The sequence below is a fragment of the Garra rufa genome, chromosome 19, assembly GCF_049309525.1.
Source record: "Garra rufa chromosome 19, GarRuf1.0, whole genome shotgun sequence".
NCBI lineage: Eukaryota > Metazoa > Chordata > Actinopteri > Cypriniformes > Cyprinidae > Garra > Garra rufa.
This window is the reverse complement of record NC_133379.1, coordinates 16,542,408-16,562,828: the sequence shown is the minus strand read 5'-3', so window position 1 is coordinate 16,562,828 and position 20,421 is coordinate 16,542,408. Positions and strand designations below refer to the sequence as shown.

The 20,421-nt window shown below is 32.9% G+C and overlaps 1 protein-coding gene across 1 annotated transcript in view; it reads left to right on the top strand.

The window, feature by feature from the left end:
• The window catches only part of tenm2b (teneurin transmembrane protein 2b), a 261,826-nt gene that overhangs the window by 142,269 nt on the left and 99,136 nt on the right, over positions 1-20,421 (top strand). Inside the window, exons 3-4 of the mRNA XM_073823963.1 lie at positions 3,374-3,435; positions 3,472-3,583. Coding sequence (XP_073680064.1) covers positions 3,374-3,435; positions 3,472-3,583 — 174 coding nt within the window. The remainder of the gene's footprint in view (positions 1-3,373; positions 3,436-3,471; positions 3,584-20,421) is intronic.

Here is a 20,421-nt window from a genome sequence, read left to right as displayed (position 1 = left end):
GAGTATGTGTGTGTGTGTGTGTGTGTGTGTGTGTGTGTGTGTGTGTTTTACATCCAGAGCAGGGCTGGATGGTATCATAGACACAGAAAGAGGAATTGATTAAATTAGTCACTGTAGACATGACATGGAGAGCCCCGATGACACAGTTCCACTCCGGCACAGCAGTTCTTTTGACTGTTGGCTGCACACGAGTGCGGATGGCATGGGGTGGTAAAATGTCCAGAATATATCAGCTGGCCTTGCTCCCAATCACAAACCCAGCATGTGCTTGATGGGTAGATCATGTATCTGAATCCCTTTCTCTGCTTGTTGTGTCATCACCACGGTCAGCCAAATGAAGAGAAAAACACTGCAGATTGAAGTTGTATGTATTAAAGATTCATAATATATGCACAGTGACTTCACAAGCAATATTAAAATTAAGCAACATCTTGAATTTAGGATGATTTTATAGTTTCTAGGGCTTTTTATTTGGTAATTAAGTTGAATGGTGTCATTAGTTGAGTTGCACAGTCTGTCTAGAAAAAAATATTAATAGCATCTCAGCTTTAAACTAGTCACTTGTGAAAACAGTGCTGGCTTCATTATAAACAGGAATAAATTAAATTCAAAATAGAAACCAGCTTTTTAAGTAGTATAAATGTTTCATAATATTACTGCTTTTGCTGTATTTTGGATCAAATAAATGAGAGACTTCTTTAAAAAAACATTAAAAATCTTACTGTTCAAAAACTTTTGACTGGTAGTGTAAGAGTTATTTTAATTACTTAAAACGTTTTTGTGGGCATAAAGTCAAAAATGTCAGGAAGATGATATTATGAGTACAATAATGAAATTCCTGAAAAGAAAACATAATTGCTTATAATTATTTCACACAAATATTTTATTTTTTTTAAGCCAGGCCTCCAAATTCGGCTTCACATTTAGTGAAAAGATAATAAGAAAATCAACAATGTGAAACAAAATGTTGATTTAACTATTTTGATCTTATGAATAACGGAAAAAAAAACATCCTTTATTACAAGAATTAAATTATTAAAAAGAAAACATTGTGTACTTTGACATAATTGCTTATTATTATTATTTCTTAAAAAATATTTCATTTTTATTAACCCAGGTTTTCCCAAATTCGGGTTCACAGTTGAAGAAAGGTCTTGCATTTTAGGATGATTTTATAGTTTTTAGGGCTTTTTATTTGGTAATTAAGCTTTAATGGCGTCATTAGTCTAGTTTCACAATCTGTCTAGAAAAGATGGATATTAATAGCATCTCAGCTTTAAACTAGTCACTAGTGAAAACAGTGTTAGCGTCATAATAAACAGAAAAAATTACATTCAAAATAGAATGCAGTTATTTTAAGTAGTATAAATATTTCACAATATTACTGCTTTTGGTCTATTTTTGGATCAAATAAATGCAGGCTTGGTGAATCAAAGAGACTTCTTTAAAAAACATAAAAAATCGAACTGTTCACAAACTTTTGACTGGTAGTGTAATTTAATAGAATCTATGAGTTATTTTAATTACTTTGATATTTTTGTGGGCATAAAGTCAAAAATGTCAGGTTGATGATATTATGAAGAAAGCAAAATCTTTTTTACAAGAATGAAATTCCTGAAAAGAAAACAAAATTGTGTAGTTTGACATTATTTCTTATTACTGTTTCTCAAAAATATTTCAGCTTCAGCAAATTCAGCTGCACGGTTGATGAAAAAATATTAAGAAAGTCAAAAATGTCATGTCGATTTAATAGCATCTCAGCTTTAAACGTCACTAGAGAATGGTGTTAGCTTCATAATAAAGAGAAATAAATTACATTTTAAAATATATTCAAATAGAAAGCAGTTATTTTAAGTAGTATAAATATTTCGCAATATTATTTTTGCTGTATTTTGGATCAAATAAATGCAGGCTTGGTGAGCTGAAGAGACTTCTTGAAAAAAAAAAAATCTTACTGTTCACAAACTTTTGACTGATAGTGTAATTTAATAGAATGTATGAGTTATTTTAATTACTTTGGTATTTTTGTGGGCATAAAGTCAAAAATGTCAGGTTGATGATATTATGAAGAAAGAAAAATCTTTTTTACAAGAATGAAATGTCTTAAAAGTAAACAAATTTGGGTAGTTTGACTTAAATGCTTATTTCTTAAAAATTATTTTATTTTTATTAAATCAGGCTTTTCTAAATTCAGGTTCACCGTTGAAGAAACATCTTCAATTTTAGGACGATTTTAGGATTTTATTTGATAATTAAGCTTGAATTGTGTCTTAAGTCTTGTTTCACAATCTGTCTAGATAAGATGGATATTAATAGCATCTCAGCTTTAAACATCACTAGTGAAAACAGTGTTAGCTTCATCACTGGAAAATGTCAGTGCACATAACTGAAATTAATCAATTGAAGATAGTTTTTGTAATGTGTTTTTAAATGCAACATCTACTCAGCTACTATGCTTGTTTGGTTAAAATGCAGCTACCTTTGATTGAAAAAAAAAATCCTTTAAGCTGTTAAATAGCAAATCCATAAATGCTAAGGTATATTTCAAGATATTGAATTTTTTTTCACTCTATTATGTATACCTCCTGCATACAGACTCCCAGTATATTCTATCTATTTATACATAGCCTATTCATTAATTTAAAAGCCACATCAAAGCTGACCTCCTTTCAGACCACGGCTTTTAAAGTTGAAGGTTTTTAGAGCATCTCAAAGCTTCACATTGCATGTGGTATTTATTCTACAAGCTTTTGGTTTCGACGTATCTCTGCCTTGTATTTCAATGCTCCATTTCGGAGTTTTCATTTATGTCTTCTTTTGTGCGCCTGTCTCGCTTTTGTACGACTCGTGTCAGAGTTTACTTTGTGCAGAGATTGAAAATCCAGAACACAAACAGATGTGAAGAAAGTGTCTTTGGTGACAAACATAGTTCAGAGACAGAGGGTGTTGCCGTCTGTTAAAATAAGTGCTGCTGGGTTTATGCTACAGCTGCTCATACAATACTGCTCATTAGTTCTCATACACCCAATAATAATAATAATATAAGAGGAATCACATTCAAATCAGTGACTGTAACATCTTGCAGCAGTCGATATACTCATACGCAACTGTTACAAAAGCCTGCAAGGTATCAAGAGTATCTACATTTTTAAGCAGGATCATTTGTGTAAACTGAATTATTTCGCTTGTCGAATATAAATGCTAAACATCTTACAGATCCTGTGAGGGGAGTGTATGAGCAACTGTGAACTGAATAAGATGGTTGTGATTCACTTTAGCTTGTTGGAATTTCATCACGGTTTCACTCCATAAAGTAACACACTTTTCCCACTGTGTGTGTGTGTGTGTGTGTGTGTATGTGTGTGTCCTTCAGGTCGCCCCCTCCCTCCCACGCCTTCATCCAGTCTGCTTCCCCCAGCCCCTCCTCCCCCTTCCGCCCCCCTGCACAAGGCCGCCACCTCCATCAGGGAGTGTCAGATGCCCCTTTTGGACAGCGGCTCATCCCATGCCATACTGGACCCCCCTCCCGACGACGAGTTCTCCCCTAACTCCTACCTGCTCCGCACACAGCCCCCCACCTCCGGTAAGAGAGTCTCACTGCACTGCCGCATTCTCCATCATAACCAGAACCCTACCGTCATCGCTCTCAGCCCCTCCCTCCACCGACAATGAACCATCTTGCATATGCACGCTGTCCCATCGCCATAACCCAGATTTTAGAAATAAGGTTAAATTAGATTAAGGTGATTATTGGTGTTCTTTAAATGCTCTATAAAACAACGTTCATTATGAGATTAATTCAAACAAAGACAAAGTAAAACAAAAACTTGAATTTGAATTGATTAAGATTGTATTGGATCATGAAAAGTAAACAATTATATTATTGCTTAATATTAATTGTGACCCTGGAACACAAAATTAGTTGTAAGTAGCACAGGTGTGTTTGAAGCAATAGCCAAAATTATAGATTTTTCTTTTATGCCAAAAATCATTAGGATGTTAAGTAAAGATCATGTTCCATGAAGACATTTTATAAATTTCCTATTGTAAATAAATCAAAACTTCTTCAAAAAATATTTGATTAGTAATGTGCATTGCTAAGAACTTCATTTGAACAACTTTAAAGTTGATTTTCTCAATATTTAGATTTTTTTTTTTGCACCATCATATCCCAGATTTTCAAATATCAGCCAAATACTGTCCTATGCTAACAAACTATACATCAATGGAACGCGTATTTATTCAGCTTTCAGATGATGTATAATTCTTAATTCAAAAAATTGACCCCTATCATGGTTTTATGGTCTACACGCTTAAAAATAAAGGTGCTTTAAAAGGTTCTTCACAGGGATGTCATAGAAGAACCATTTTTGGTTCCACAAAGAAACATTTAGTCAAAGGTTCTTTAAAGAACCATCTCTTTCTTACCTTTTTATAATCTGAAGAACCTTTTCTGAAACAAAGGTTCTTCAGATGTTAAAGGTTCTTTATGGAACCATTTAGACAAAAAGGGTTCTTCTATGGCATCATGATGCACCTTTATTTTTAAGAGTGTAGGGTCACAATTATGGTTACATAAAAGCAGTTATATTAAAGGTTGAGAAAATATGAAAACATTTTCCCTTAAAACATTATACACTCTTAAAATAAAGGTGCTTTCAAAGGTTCTTCACAGCATTGCCATAAAAGAGCCATTTTTGGTTCCACAAAAAACATTCAGTCAAAGTTTAAAGAACCATCTCTTTCTTACCTTTTTATAACCGTTTTTTCACCATGAAGAAATTTTGTGAAACAGAAAGGTTCTTCAGATGTTAAAGGTTCTTTATGGAACCATTGAAACAAAAAATGTTCTTCTATCGCATCGTGAAGCACCTTTATTTTTAAGAGTGTTTTTTATTTTTTAAGTGCAAGATAAATTTCTAATTATATGCACTGATTATTTTGCTAGTTGGAAAAATAGCTTCCAATATTTATTTACTTTTGGTTTCATTTATTGAATGAGAGTCCAGTATATTGGATGTATTTAATAAATGCTAATTGGAAGCCATGTGGCAACCCAACACAGTATCAAAATAGTTTATTGTTTAAAAATAATAAAATAAAATTGCTATCTATACACAAAATGTGTACCAAGGTTGAATGGATTTTTTTTTCTTTACAATTTAGAAATATATTTTGTCAAATGTTTTCTTTCATTTTAACGGTTTCATGCTCCCTTCAGCTGATAATTACTTGCGCAAACACATTGTTTTCAGCACAAACAATGTTTATCCTCGTTGCAAGCGCAGTCTGGGTCGTATCTTTTGTAACCTTGCATAGTTTTCGCTTTTTTGTAAGCATGAGGGGATGTCATGCAACCTGTCCGTGTTTGCATTTGCATTCAGCATTCAACATTGTTTTCCCCTGTTCACAACCCTTTCTTTAGCTGAAAACCAAAGGTCTAAGGGAACTTTTTAGCTGGATTTGATCACAGATATTTATGCGTTTGATTAATATCATTATATCATTGCACCTACTCAACAGTTGTAAAATTATAAGTAATAAATATGTCAATAAGCAAATTTGACATTTTGTTAAACAGTGCTTTTTCATTATAAAAAGCATGACCATTTGGGTGGGTGTTGAGTTTGTGTGCAGTTAATAGTCTGTCACGGGAAAGAGATCTGAGACGATTCTAGCCTGACACCCTCGACCCGCCACAGCGGTTTTGTGTGCTTTCTCTCCATCTGTCTCTCTCGCGCAGTCTTTCTTTCTCTCCTTACGCTTTCTCTCCCGTTCTCCATAACCTCTTGAACTGGTTACGCTGATAACCATTTTTGAAAAAACTCCCTTTTGTATTAACATGCTATTATTATTATACTCTACTATTATACTATACTTTTAATCTTTTGTGTGGAATTTAAAATGTTTTTTTTTTATTAAATCTGAAAGCTTTTAGTTTGCACCATTTAAATTCAAAACATAAATAGATATTGATACCCATTTACATCAAAGTTATTATGTGAATATAAAATAACACTTGCTTATTTTATGTAGCGTAAATTAGATTGGATTGTAAATTCATTATTTCGTTTGTGTGTGTATGTAAACAGAGCATGATTGACAAAACTCATTTCTCAATCTATCTTTTTTTTTCCAATACATTTTCTATAATTCAGAGTACCGTAATTATATTTTTCTTATTTGCCTGTGCAAAGTAATTAGTTTTAGAATATAATACAGCATAATTCACACATTAAAGACACCAAGAATAGATTTAGTATTGTAGTTTTCTGAACCCTATATGCAGAGTTCTTTGTTAGCTTGTGAATTTTGATTAAGAATGCTTTTTGCTCAGTTTTAGCATTATATACATATTTTACGCTCATATCGTACGTTTTGTGTGTGCTTAATCAAGTGTACTCTAATCTGTTGTAATACTTTAAGTAGATGCTTCACTGGCTCGGCCAAAGCAACTGGGTTTTTAGAATAACGCTTTATAATTATATTCAAATCATTGTTACAACTGGGCAATTAATCAAAGAGCTTGAGATTGTTATTATTTACCACATGAATATGATAATGTTAGTCCTTTTTTTATTTATTTTCTACATAGAAAAGAATTTATTATCAGTAAAATTTATTGCATCAGATTGAAAGAAAAAATCCACTGTTTTCTCTTGTTTAGGATCAGTCTATTTAGTTCAATTATAAAGGCTGTGGTGATTCCAGTTAAAATATGTTAACATCAAGCTCCGACACCTTTTTAAGTTAAAAGTGTTAATTAACTAGGAGTCTTTCAACACTCTTTGAAAACATGCAGAATGAGAAAAACCTTTGATATTTACACCAGTCATGTTTTTATCAGCCAGCATGGCAGATATAAGACGGATCATACCGCATGTGCTCTTCCTTCACGAAATGGGTCATAATTTTATCTTTGTTTAACAAAGGCGTGATTATATACCACAGATGTTTGCCTTTTATATTCAGTAATCCTTTCAGAATGAAGTTTCATTACATGACACCAGGCAGTCATTTTACCCCTCTGTGCACGTGAAACACTTGCAGATATTTAATATACGGTTGATCATGCAGAACTGTTATTCCGTTGGAGATTTCTTTCACGGTCAGCTCTAAGCATGCGGGAATTATCACGGTTCGCCATCAGTATCAGCAGCATCATCTTCGCAGGCTGTTCATACTTAATGCTCATAATATGGCAGATATGATAGCTGATAATTATTATTATCATTGTTTTATTGTTTTAGATGATGTCTATTAGTATGAAAATGAAAAATGAAAAGTAAATCTCTACTCTTGCATTTTAGGCAACAGAATAAGAAATTCTGCATACACAATAGCTGTTTACTATTATGTGATTATTAATATTAACTAAAATGTTGGCTGCACACTAAAACAACTTGTTCATGTATATGCAAGTTAAATCAAATATGTGACCCTGGTCCACAAAAAATACAGAGATTTATACATCTGGAAGCTGAATAAATAAGCTTTCCATTGATGTATGGTTTGTTAGGATAGAACAATATTTGGCCGAAATACAATTTTTAAAAAAAATTCTAAACTGAACCTTTAAATGGAAAAAGTGGTGAAAAAAGGTTTGAAAAAGGTAAGAAAGAGATGGTTCTAGAGATGGAACCAAAAACGGCTCTTCTTTGGCATTGCTGTGAAGAACATTTTAAAGCACCTTTATTTTTAAGAGTGTATAATGTTTTAAGGGATAATGGTTTTCATATTTTCTCAACCTTTAAAATAACTGCTTTTATGTAACCTTAATTGTGACCCTGGACCACAAAACCAGTCATAAGGGTCAATTTTGAAATTTATACAAAGCTAAAAGCTGAATAAATGTGCTTTTCACTGATGTATGGTTGTTCGGATAGGACCATATTTGACCGATATACAATTATTTAAAAAAATCTAGAATCTGAGGGTGCAAAAAAACGAAACTTTGAGAAAATCTCCTTTAGTTGTCCAAATTAGGTTCTTAGCAATGCATATTACTAATCAAAAATTAAATTCTGATACATTTACAGTAGGAAATTTACAAAAAAAAAAAAAAAACTTTGCTTAATATCCTAATGATTTGTGGCATGAAAGAAAAATTGATCATTTTTACCTATACAATGTATTTTTGGCTATATCTACAAATATACCTGTGCTACTTAAGGTTTTGTGGTCCAGGGTCACATTTATGTAATTATGTTTAAAAAGAATTTTTATCATGCGGATATTTTATAACACTTTAAAATAAGATCAGCTATCGTATCTGCCAAAATCTTTTATTGATGCATAAAATGCAATAGTTATTAAAAAATGTGAATTTTCAAACTGAAATTCACTGTAAAAAAACACTGAAAATGACTGTTTAAGAAAGAAAGAAAGAACGAATTATTAAATAAGCTATGAAATTCTCTGACTAGTATTGAAATAATAATAATGGTTGATACTGATATGTTATAAGCATGGCTATAACAGACAAGCTGTTCAACATACATCACAGGTCTGAGGTGGCAGCAATGCTCACTGCGCCCCGTTTCTCCCACCCCTGAAGCAAGAGTAATTGGTATGCACTGATGTTCTTCTCCTCGGCGTGCATGTGTGTGATTATTCTGCAGTGAGACGGGTCGTGCTCGAGCCTCTCGGTCTCAGAGGTGTCATCCACGCGGGCGAGGTGTGCTCGGGAACCAGAGCTTAACGTGCGTCTGGGAGACCTGTCTTGTCAGTTCACTCGCTCTTTTCCCCGTCCCTCTCTCCCTCAGCCGTTCCCTCAATCGCCCTCCACTCTTCCCGTCAGACTTTCCGTGGCGCGCTCGTACTTTCCTCTCCGTCCCTCCTTCCTCTGTCATCCTCTCCCTGTCGAGTCATCCTGTTCACCCAGTTTTCAGCCCTCTGTGCGGCTCGCCGCGCACTGCTCCTGGAAAGAGCTTCGCTCTTAGCGTGCTAATGCCGCAGATAAATTATTCATATCTAGTTTCTGTGTTGTTCTTTTCGCTATTTCTGGAGTGTCTTCTTGACTGTGGGAAAAAAATGGTAATAAGAAATCGTTGGAATCGTTTGTGTTATGGCTTGAATGTTTGAGCTCTATGTTTTCAGCTGTGCGGCGAATAAAATGGTTTCATTTGTGTCAGTCAAGTGTCTGAGTAAATGATATATTAGGCGACCTAAACATTAGCAGTCTAATGAATGTAATTGTGATTTGCGAATTGTTTGGGTGGCATTTGTAATCAGAGTAGGATGTCATTACTCCCTAATTAGTGGAGGCAAGTGTCTGAGACTGACCCAACTATGTGTTCAGAATATCGATGATCGCTCTGTTTTCACTCACTTTAATAATACTTCTGCTTTTCTATTGAATAAAAAGAATGACTCCTATCATCCATTGGTCAGACTGACAGATAGCCCCGCCCCAAACTCGGACCATTGGCTGAACTGCAGTTGTTAGGCTTGCTTGCATGCCGATAATAAATATGTGACCCTGGTCCACAAAACCAGTCATAAGGTTAAATTTTACAAAACTGAGGTGTATACATCATATGAAAGCTCAATAAATAAGCTTTCTTTTGATGTATGGTTTGTTAGGATAGGAGAATATTTGTCCGAGATACGTCTATTTGAATATCTGGAATCTAAGGGTGCAAAAAAATCAAAATACTGAGAAAATCACCTTAAAAGTTGTCCAAATTAAGTTCTTAACAATGCATTTTACTAATCAAAAATTACATTTTGATATATTTACAGTAGGAATTTTACAAAAAATCGTCATGGAACATGATCTTTGCTTAATTTCCTAATGATTTTTGGCATAAAAGAAAAATCAAAAATTTTGAACCATGCAATGTATTTTTGGCTGTTGCTACAAATATACCCCAGCGACTTAAGACTGGTTTTGTGGTCCAAGGTCACATATAACACACTTTTCAGAAAAAATAAAAGGTCCGTTTGTTGGGACACTGTATTAAAATTCATTGTATTGAGGCGTTTCTCAAAATATTTTCTCTTATGTTCCACACAAGATTTGAAACGACTACAGATCTAAATGTACAGTTAAACCAAAATGTATTTAGACACCTTTTATTACAGTTTATTCGCTATAGTTTTGAAAATACTGATTAAATATGGCAAGAACTCAGAGTTAAACATGTGTCAGAACAAATTCATTGTGATAATGTCAGGTAACTTTGATAGGAAGGTATGTAATAGGTTACAATCAACCAAAAATTCAGACAGCCGTTACACTCTTAAAAATAAAGGTGCTTCATGATGCCATAAAAGAACCTTAATGGTTCCATGAAGAACCTTAAACATCTGAAGAACCTTTCTGTTTCACAAAAGGTTCTTTGTGGCGAAAGAAGGTTCTTCAGATTATAAAAAGGTAAGAAAGAGATGGTTCAAACCTTTGACTGGAACCAAAAATGACATCTATGGTATTGCTTGAAGAACCCTTTAACCCTTTAAGAGTGTAGTATGACAATATTTAAACAACTATCAATACGTTTTGACCAATTACCAAGCAATGCTTAATTTTGTTCAGTCTGTGGGGTAAAAAGGATGTATTAGCCATTAAAGAAAAAAAAATTAAGGGTAGACACTGCAAGCAAAAACACAGTTTTTAATGCACCTGTTAAGTTTGAGATTTTGGGCTTTTTTGGGTTTTCATAAAGTGTTTTTTTCAGACTATTGGAAAGAAAAAATCCAAAAGACACTGTTAAGTGTTTCTTTTATAGCACTTTATCTATTTGTGTCAACAGATTTCAATTACAATGCATATTTTTAAAGGCCATTTTTTCGAAATGAGTTTTTTCTCCTACACTGAGCCATACATATCCACTTCAGTAGCATTTACACAAACCAAACTTTACATTTTTATTCCTGCCTATACCCTGAAGGATTTTACAGAGGTTCATGTATAATTAAAAAAAAAAATCTGCCTGTTCTAAGTATTTTCTGAATTATGGAGTTACAAAATGAGATACCCAAAATTCCTTCTGTAAAAACATTTGACTCTAATATGTCAAAAAAAATGTAATAACAATTTTTAAACTGACAAATCTGTGGATATTTCATTAAATAATGCCTCATTGCATATTTAAACCTAACATTTTAGAAAACTTGTAATACAAAAAATGTTTGCAATTATCAATGTAATCAATGAGCTGGGTAAGTAAGGTAATAACTATTAGTTCATTTTTTTTTTTTTTACCTATTCTCTTGCAGTGTCTCGCCTTAAGCAAAACATTGTCCCAAATTCGTAAAGAATTTATGGGTAGAAAATAACACCGTTTACTTGATTTTGCTATCTTCAATTACATAAATGAACTATAGTGTCCTGCACCCACTAGTAAAAAATATCAAAAATTATATCTGGTGTCTGAATACTTTTTGGTTTGACTGTATGTAGTATGATATCTGCTTATATTATACTGGAATAGGAGAACATGTTTAAATATGACACACTTCAGCTTTAAATCCTAGAACTAAGATGAAGAAGAAGGAAAGGCCAGCTGGTGTCCAGCACTGAGCTATTTTTGTCCATTCTGGATCCTCAGTTCTTCAACAGCACAGGAGGGAGATGTCAGCTGATCTCACTGTATCTCTCGGCATGCAGATCTGACTTTTACTGAGAATAAAACCGCTTTATATGTCAAGGAAGTCCATTGTAGGAAATATGGATGAGTGGTATGACTGTGTGTCTTTTTGTATTTTGCGACTTTTGCTATGCAGTTTGTACTGCGTTGTGGTTCTTGCAGTCTTAGAAAAATCGCGTAACTTTAAAAATGTGATTTCTGGACAAAAAATAGACATTTTATTAGTTTTAAATGATGAAATATGAAATACTCTTTGTGAGTTTGTTCTGTTAAAAAGTTAGTTATCACAAACAATTTGGGGGGGAAAAAACAGTGAAATTAATTGGTCAGAAAGAGTGGGAACCCGGTCGCAGTGGATGTATCATTGGAAATGACGTTACACTTAACATGTGAACAACTTGAAAAGTTGTTATCAAAGGATGCTAATAAGCACAACGTCAGTATAGCTGTTATCACTTGCCAAACTGATGTATGTTGTGTGTATGTGTTTGTGCATTTGTGTCTATAATAATAAGCCTATAAGGCTTATCCAGTCACAATTTATCACCATAACTAGTGGTTTTACAGTTTGACTTTTGTTGTGTTAAATAATTGAAGATTCTGTTTTGCACTAATGCCATCCTGGTCATTCAAAATAATTGGAGTTTTTGTTTTGTGTCCTTTAAGTTCAAAATATAGCTAAAAAGAAAAAAATATTCAATGAGATGGTAATCAAAAAAGTACTGTTGAAAGGTCTGAGTCAGTTAGATTTTTTATTGTTTTTGACATTTACCATCTTATGTTCACCAAAGCTGCATTTATTTAATTAAAAATACTGTGTAAATAAATATTATTACAATTTAAATGTACTTTTTATTACAATTTAGTTTTACTTTTGTTGTGTTAAATAATTGAAGATTCTGTTTTGGACCAATGCCATCCTGGTCATTCAAAATAATTGGATTTTTTTTTTTTTTTTGTGTGTGTGTCCTTTGGGTTCAAAATATAGCTAAAAAGAAAAATAATTAAATGAGATGGTAATCAAAGTCGGTTAGATTTTTTATTGTTTTTGACATTTTAACATCTTATGCTCACCAAAGCTGCATTTATTTAATTAAAAATACTGTAATAACTAATATTGTGAAATACAATTTACATTTTAAAAAATGTTTTTTACTTTAATTTGTACTTTATTTATTTAAAATGTAATTCCTGTAATGGCAAAGCTGCATTTTTAGCATTTATATAGACTATTGCTTGCAGACTATACTGCCAGTAGAGTCATAGTAAGTATGAGTTAGTAATATTGTTCCTTTTTCTCCCTATTTTTCCTATTTTTAAAAGTGCTGAAGGCTTTTATGCTCACCAAATCTGAATTTATTTGATCAAAATACAGTGAAACAGTAATACTGTAAAATATTATTACAATTTAAATTTACTTTTTCCTATGTGATTATATTTTAAAATGTAATGTATGCTTGTGATAGTCTTCAGTGTCACATGATCCTTCAGGAATCATTCCGATGCGCTGAAAAAAAAATACAACCTTTGTCTGGCTTAATATTTTTAATGAAATCTCTAATGCTTTTTGGGATTCTTTGATGAATAGAAAGTTCAAAAGAACAGCATTTATTTGAAATAGAAATCTTTTGTAACATTATAAACTGTCACAATTGATTACTGTAATGCATCCTTTCTAAATAAAAGAAAACCTTACTGACCACAAACCTTTGAGTGGTAGTGTATAAACCATTTTTGGTTGGATTTCCAGGAAAATACATTACTCATATCGTGACATACTGTAAAATTTAGATTGTACTGCCTACCCCAGTAGGGCATTGTTTTTGGCTCAGCTCTAAAGGCAGTGTGTGTCGTAACTTTGCATTGCAGTTGCACATTTGTGTATATTTTTTTAATTAGTTTCAGATTTTTGTGTATTAGTTCCATGGTCACATGCTCTATGTTCATACCTTCGAATGACAGTGTGAACATGTTGTTGACAAGGTTCCCATACTCCCACTCAGCGAAGCTTTGAAATATTGTTGGTTGTCATATACGTCTAGCCAGATCTGTCGAGCAAGGGAGAGAAAAAAAACGGCGGTTGGTGCGTGAAGAATTAGTCTGAGGATGGATGAAAGACAGAAGGTGGTTGGCCACCAATCATGACACCTCATTGCTCTCTCCTTCTCTTTCTCTTTCCCTCTCTTTCTGTAAACACTCAACTCTATAGCACAGAGCTCAATTACCCCCGCTCTGTCTCCAGGCTCCTCCTGCCACATTTAGATTGTGTCTTTTATCATTCCAAATTGACATTTATGCTTTTACTCCTATTGTTTTTCCACCGTTCCCACCGCTCATGTTGGGCAATTTATTTTAATCCCTGTCATGGCATGGCCTATAGCCTAGCAAAGCTTGGCTGCAGTAATTTCACCATTGCCATGCGCTGGAAACAAGAAGCCGCCATGCAGAGCTGTTGTCCGACGTCTCTTCCTCCATTCCTCCGCCTGTCTCACCAGCACCAGCTCATTTCTTCTGGCCCGTTCACTTTTGCTCGCATCTGTCCTTCTCGTTCTGTTTCATTTTTTTACTCTTTTTACTAATGATGTAGCTCAAGTTAAAGCTGGTGTAATTTTTTAACTGTACAGAGTCAACTATAGATAAAATAGAATCAAACGGAATAAAAATAATATATTGATATTTAATATCAATATTATTATATTATCTGTCCAATTTTATAGTTGTGGTTATTTTATTGGGTTTTTAAATTCAGGATCATTAAAATGTTAAATTCATTATTAAAAAGTTAAATTAAGAAGTCTTACAAAATGATTTTATATTATTTAATAAAATAATAAATAATTATTAAAAAGCATTTACGGTTTTGGGTCCAGAATTTTCGCTTTCAGTTTTGGCCCATAATTTTCATTTCGGTGCATCACTAATATAAAATCGAAATTAAATATAGTAAATAAATAGAAATAGTAACAACAAAATGAGAGTTAAATCTAAAAATGAATAATAATAATTAATTGTAAATAAATGAATGATAATAATAAAATAAGCCGTGACAGACCTGAATTAAATTAAGAAGCCTTACAAAATTATTTTGTATTATTGAATAAAATAATAAATAATTATTAAAAAGCATTTACGGTTTTGGGTTTTCGGCCAAGTGCATCCAGAATTTTCGCTTTCAGTTTTTGCCCATGTTTTTCATTTCGGTGCATCCCTAATATAAAATCTAAATTAAATATAATAAATAAATAGAAATAGTAACAACAAAATAAATCTAAAAATTAATAATAATAATAGTAATAATAATAATACATTGTAAATAAATTAATGATAATAATAAAAAAAAGATATATATATATATATAATATATATTTATTTATTTTATTTTTTTTTTTTTTACATATTTTGAAATAAAATACACCTAATTTTTACTTGTTTTTTTCTGAAAACAAGAAAATATTTTTTACTCATCTAGAAAATCCTTCTTGATCTAAGAATTTTTAGATATTTTGGCTGGAAACAAGACAAAAAAATCTAAGTAAGAAAGCATTTGCAGTGTATAATCTGTGTGTGTGTGTGTGTGTGTGTGTGTGTGTGTGTGTGTGTGTGTGTGTGTGTGTGTGTGTGTGTGTGTGTGTGTGTGCGTGCGTGCGTGCGTGCGTGCGTGCGTGCGTGTGTGTGTGTGTGTGTGTGTACCTGGTATTCATCACGTTGTGGGGACCAAATGTCCCCACAAGGATAGGAATACCAGTAGATTTTGACCTTGTGGGGACATTTCTCAGGTCCCCATGAGGAAACAGGCTTATAAATCATGCACAGTGAGTTTTTTTGATGAAGTAAAAGTGTGCACAGTCTCCTGTGAGGGCTAGGTTTAGGTGTAGGGTAGGTGTAGGGTGATGGAAAATACGGTTTGTACAGTATGAAAACCATTACGCCTATGGAATGTCCCCATAAAACATGTAAACCCAACATGCGTGTGTGTGTGTGTGTGTGTGTGTGTGTGTGCGTTTGGGGGCGGGGCAAGAGACATTCTACATTATCAAGACCTTCTACATTATTCCTCTTGATATCCGCACACTCGCGGCTTCCTCTGTTGGTTGTGTAGCCAGACAGAGGAAGCCAAATAAATGATACTTTCCGCTATATCTTTATACCAGTTTCTCATTGATATGTCTTGAATGCAAGTGGGTATTTTTGTCTTTTTTTTAAAAAAAAAGGACATGCTGGCAGGAAGAGCAGGAAGTTTCGATTTAGGCAAAAAGGCCTTTTCTGAGCCCACAGCGTCGCTTTCCCTGTGTTGCTTGTCGACTATTTTGTCTGCCTCCGCCGCTCGCTCACTGAATCAAAACTCAATTATTCATAAACACTGCTAAATGGTGAAGAACGGAAAGCTGAGGGAGAAAGAAACACAGCCTTGTGAAAAGAGAAAGTGATGGAGGCTGGTGGGAAATAAATGAATGTCAGTAACAGGACAGAATAGCTTCACAGCTGTTTCGTGTCCCAATAAATCGAGCATTATGAAGCCAGTTTTGTAAGCGGAAGTTTTGAGAGGGAATGAGCTGCAGTAGAGCAGAATCTGTGACCTTGTGTCATGAAAGAGTTTTTTTCCCTGCACAAAATAAAGCGCTTTTAGTTCGTTTTACAGAACTCAATCATAAACCACACCAGGGTGAAATTTTGTTATTGTCTGTATTGCAAGAGACGAAGACCCACCTTGGCTGCTTTTGTCCTAGTTCTTTGAGATTAGGATACTGAATGTCTTTCTGTTATGGCTTGTACAATTTATTTATTATTTTATTTTTTACTCGCTAGAGTAGAGTGATATATCAATTCTAAAAAAAAAATAACCGGCACCTACAGGAACTATTGTTATTGCCAAAAATCAGTGATGGCAGTTTATTTATTTATTTTTATATAATAAAACCACAATGTTTGTCTGTGAATTTGAGGAGTTTTACTCAAGTTTTTTTGAGTTTTACTGTATAACAATAATTTAAAAAGAAAGCACAAACACAATGAACACCTTTTGACTATATTTTTATATATATAAAAAAAAAAAACATAGGCATGGTAAATTATATGAATCTCGAACATGAGTATGGTATAACTTTATATGATATAACTGTCTGTCTGACCAGTAGCAGACCCGAAACCATTTTGAAAAGGGTCCAGATCTGATCGTTACTATATAATTTGCAGATTATGTTGATATGTAATTTTGTTTCTGGTTCTATACACCTTTTGAATATATTTTTATGTTTTAAAAAACATAAACATAGTAAATTGTATGAATCTCAAATATGAGTGTGGTATAACTGTATTTAATATAATGGTTTGTCCGATCAGTAGCAATCCCAAAACCATTTTGAAAATGGTCCAGGTTTGATCGTTACAATATAATTTGCAGATTATGTAAATGTTTCTTTTGTTTCTGGTTCTGTACACCTTTTGACAGTATGTTTATATTTAAAAAATATATATAACCATGGTGAACTATATGATTCTCAAACATGGGTATGGTATAACTTTCTATAATATGTGTCAGTCTGACCAGTAGCAAACCCAAAACCATTTTGAAAATGGTCCAGATTTTATCTTTACTATTTAATTTGCAGATTGTGACGATATTTCTTTGTTCCTGGTTCGGTACACCTTTTAAATATATTTTTATAATTTTAAAAACATAAACGTGGTAAATAATATGAAATTTCAAATATGAGTATGGTATAAATTTACATAATATAACTATCTGTCTGACTAGTAGCAGACCAAAAAACATTTTGAAAATGGTCCAGATCTGATCTTTACAATATAATTACCAAATTATGTAAATATTTCTTATTGCTGATTTTCTGCACCTTTTGACTATAATTTTATATTTTAAAAAACATAAACATGGTAAATTATATGAACCTCAAATATGAGTATGGTATAACTTAATATAATATAACTGTCTGTCTGACCAGTAGCAGACCCGAAACCATTTTGAAAATGTTCCAGATCTGATCGTTTACAATATAATTTACAGATTGTCAATATTTCTTTTGTTCCTAGTTCTATACACCTTGACTATATTTTTATATTGAAAAAAAAAAACATGATATAACTTTGTATAAAATATACAGTGCTATTTAAAACAATGTTTAAAAAGCTGTATTTATTTCTATCAATTTTTCCTCTCTCTGTTTCTCCTCCATCATTTATATATGCTATATGACGATAAAATAATTTAAAAAATTTGTCAGTAGTGATAAAGCATAGCAATGTTTGATTTAATTTATGTAAAGACATTATTGTTAACATTGTAATAAAATCCTAAAATCCAGAACTATTTTATATTAAATGGAAAACTTCACATTTTAAATTTTAAAATCAGATTAATCTGCTATCAGCCTATTTTCTCTTCTCAGTTATTGTTATTGGCAAAATCCACTATTGGTTGACCTCTAGTCCGCTCATTTGTGTTCAATTAAGTTGCCGTATCATCCGTCGGAGAAATGTTCCAGACAGCAAATTCATAGCTACACACCCTGGCAATCAATATCTCTTTCCACAGGCGTCTTAAATAACCCCCTGTCTTCTACCTCCTGCGTGGGTAAGATGTGCACATTACAGTGAGCGATTTCGTATTTAGTCTCTTTCACGTAACTCTGTGCTAGTAACAGTAGTCGCCTGTAATCTCTGCATTACTGTACTGACTTTAGCTCCGTTCTCTGGCTGTGAGCTCCACGTCCCGTATAATGGAAGTGCAGGAGCGGCCCATTGTCCCTCTGTGATTCCAGCGCTTCACACTGAGACCCCTGGCGTGCTGTTCTCACATGCGAACGGGAAGAGAATCCCACAAGCGCCATCCTTTATTTGCCCATTGAAGGCCACTGTCACAGCAGCCCATTCAGCAGGCGCTTCTTCTGCGCCTGTCGCATCAATTTCGGCCGACTACGCCAGGTCCCCTTGAAAAAACAAAGAATGACGCCTCGGTCGTGGCAGCCCTTTAAACCCTTAAAAGCACAAGTTCCTCCCTGCCTTTGTTCCAGTATGTGGAAAATGGCCGGGCTGGTTTTGATGGGCATGTCATTGGGCGATAATCCAGTGTTTTGAGCACCATTGTTGGAGCCGAAGAGTTCCTCCAGAGTACCTCTGGCGCTGTAAGCTGAGAGAGCAGGGCTTTGTGCCCGGCCGGTTTTTGTCGCGCTCCGTTTTTAGAGCGCTCTGACACACTGCATGTAGAGAGATTACACAGCCCTGGCCCTCAGACCGTAGCCGATCTCCCGTTGGTCTGAAATCCTCTTTCATCTCGGAACCTCTTCTTAAGGGACACAAAGGCACTTTTGAATCCCTTGCTTTCCCCTCTTTTCACAGGCTCCTGGAAGAATTTGCTTCCGTTTGACCTCATGCGCCGATGTTGGGAGGTGCGGCGGAGGGTGTGAAACACGCATTATCATATTCACTGTGTTGTTTGCAACCGTTACGTCGAAGAAAAAAAAATAAAAGGTGGAATATATGACAGAAATAAACCCAGGCCTTTGTGGTAGTCCATGTGGATAATTGAATTTTTACATTAGGCACTCAGGAACGTAGACACATCTGTTAAACCTCTAGACAGGCTTGAAAACACTATTTGTTCAGAGACCATCAGGTGGGGAAAATATTTTCGTTTATTATGTGCTGTAAAAAAACCAGTACCTTCTTTGCACTACATGCTGTGTTTGAAAGTTTATAAAATGAACATAAAATACCGGACTACAGTAGGTTATTTCTCTTTTAAATCTTTTATTATTGCAAATTTTCTAAATTATTAAGATTTTGTCTTATATTATATTATATTATATTATATTATATTATATTATATTATATTATAGTATAGTATAGTATAGTATATATTAAAACATTGTTCCATTTATATTTTTTAAGTTTATGTAAAATATAAAAATTAATGATATTGATTACTTTCACCCGTTTCTTGAAAATTAACTTTAATATAACAGTTTTTTTTCAGTGCAAAAATATCATTGTTTGATGGCATTCAGTCTATTATATTATATTATATTATATTATATTATATTATATCATATTATATTATATTATATTATATTTTATTATAGTATATTATTAAAAATGATATTGATTATTTTCACTTGTTTCTTGAAAATTACCTTTTTCAATGCAAGTAATTCAATTATTTGATTACTTTTCGATACTCATACAGACTTCATTCAGTGTAATCTATTATATTATGTTATATTACATCATATCATATCATACTAAAACATTGTTATAACATAATATTAATTATTTTAATTATATTATATTATATTATATATTAAAACATTGTTCTATTTATATTTTAAAGTTTATGTAAAATATTATTCTAAGACTGATATTATTTTCACAAATTTCAATGCAAGTAATACAATTATTTGATTACTTTTCAATATATATAGCCAGAAGGCAATACAAATTTATTTTTGTTTTCATACTCAGTCTATTATATTACTAATATATTAGTCTATATATACAGTCTGTATATTACTAAAACATTGTTATAAAATAATATTAATTATTTTCACCACATACTTGAAAATGAACTTTAATATAATACATTTTTTCAATGCAAGGAATACAATTGTTTGATGGCATTCAGTCTAATTTATTATTATATTATATTATTATATTATATCATGCTAAAACATTGTTATATTTATATTTTTAAGTTTATATAAAATATCGTTTTAAAAATGATGATTATTTTTACCTATTTCTCGAAAGTTAACTTTAATATACTTTTTCAGTGTAAGCAATACAATTGTTTAATGCATTTTTAAAATGATATATATGA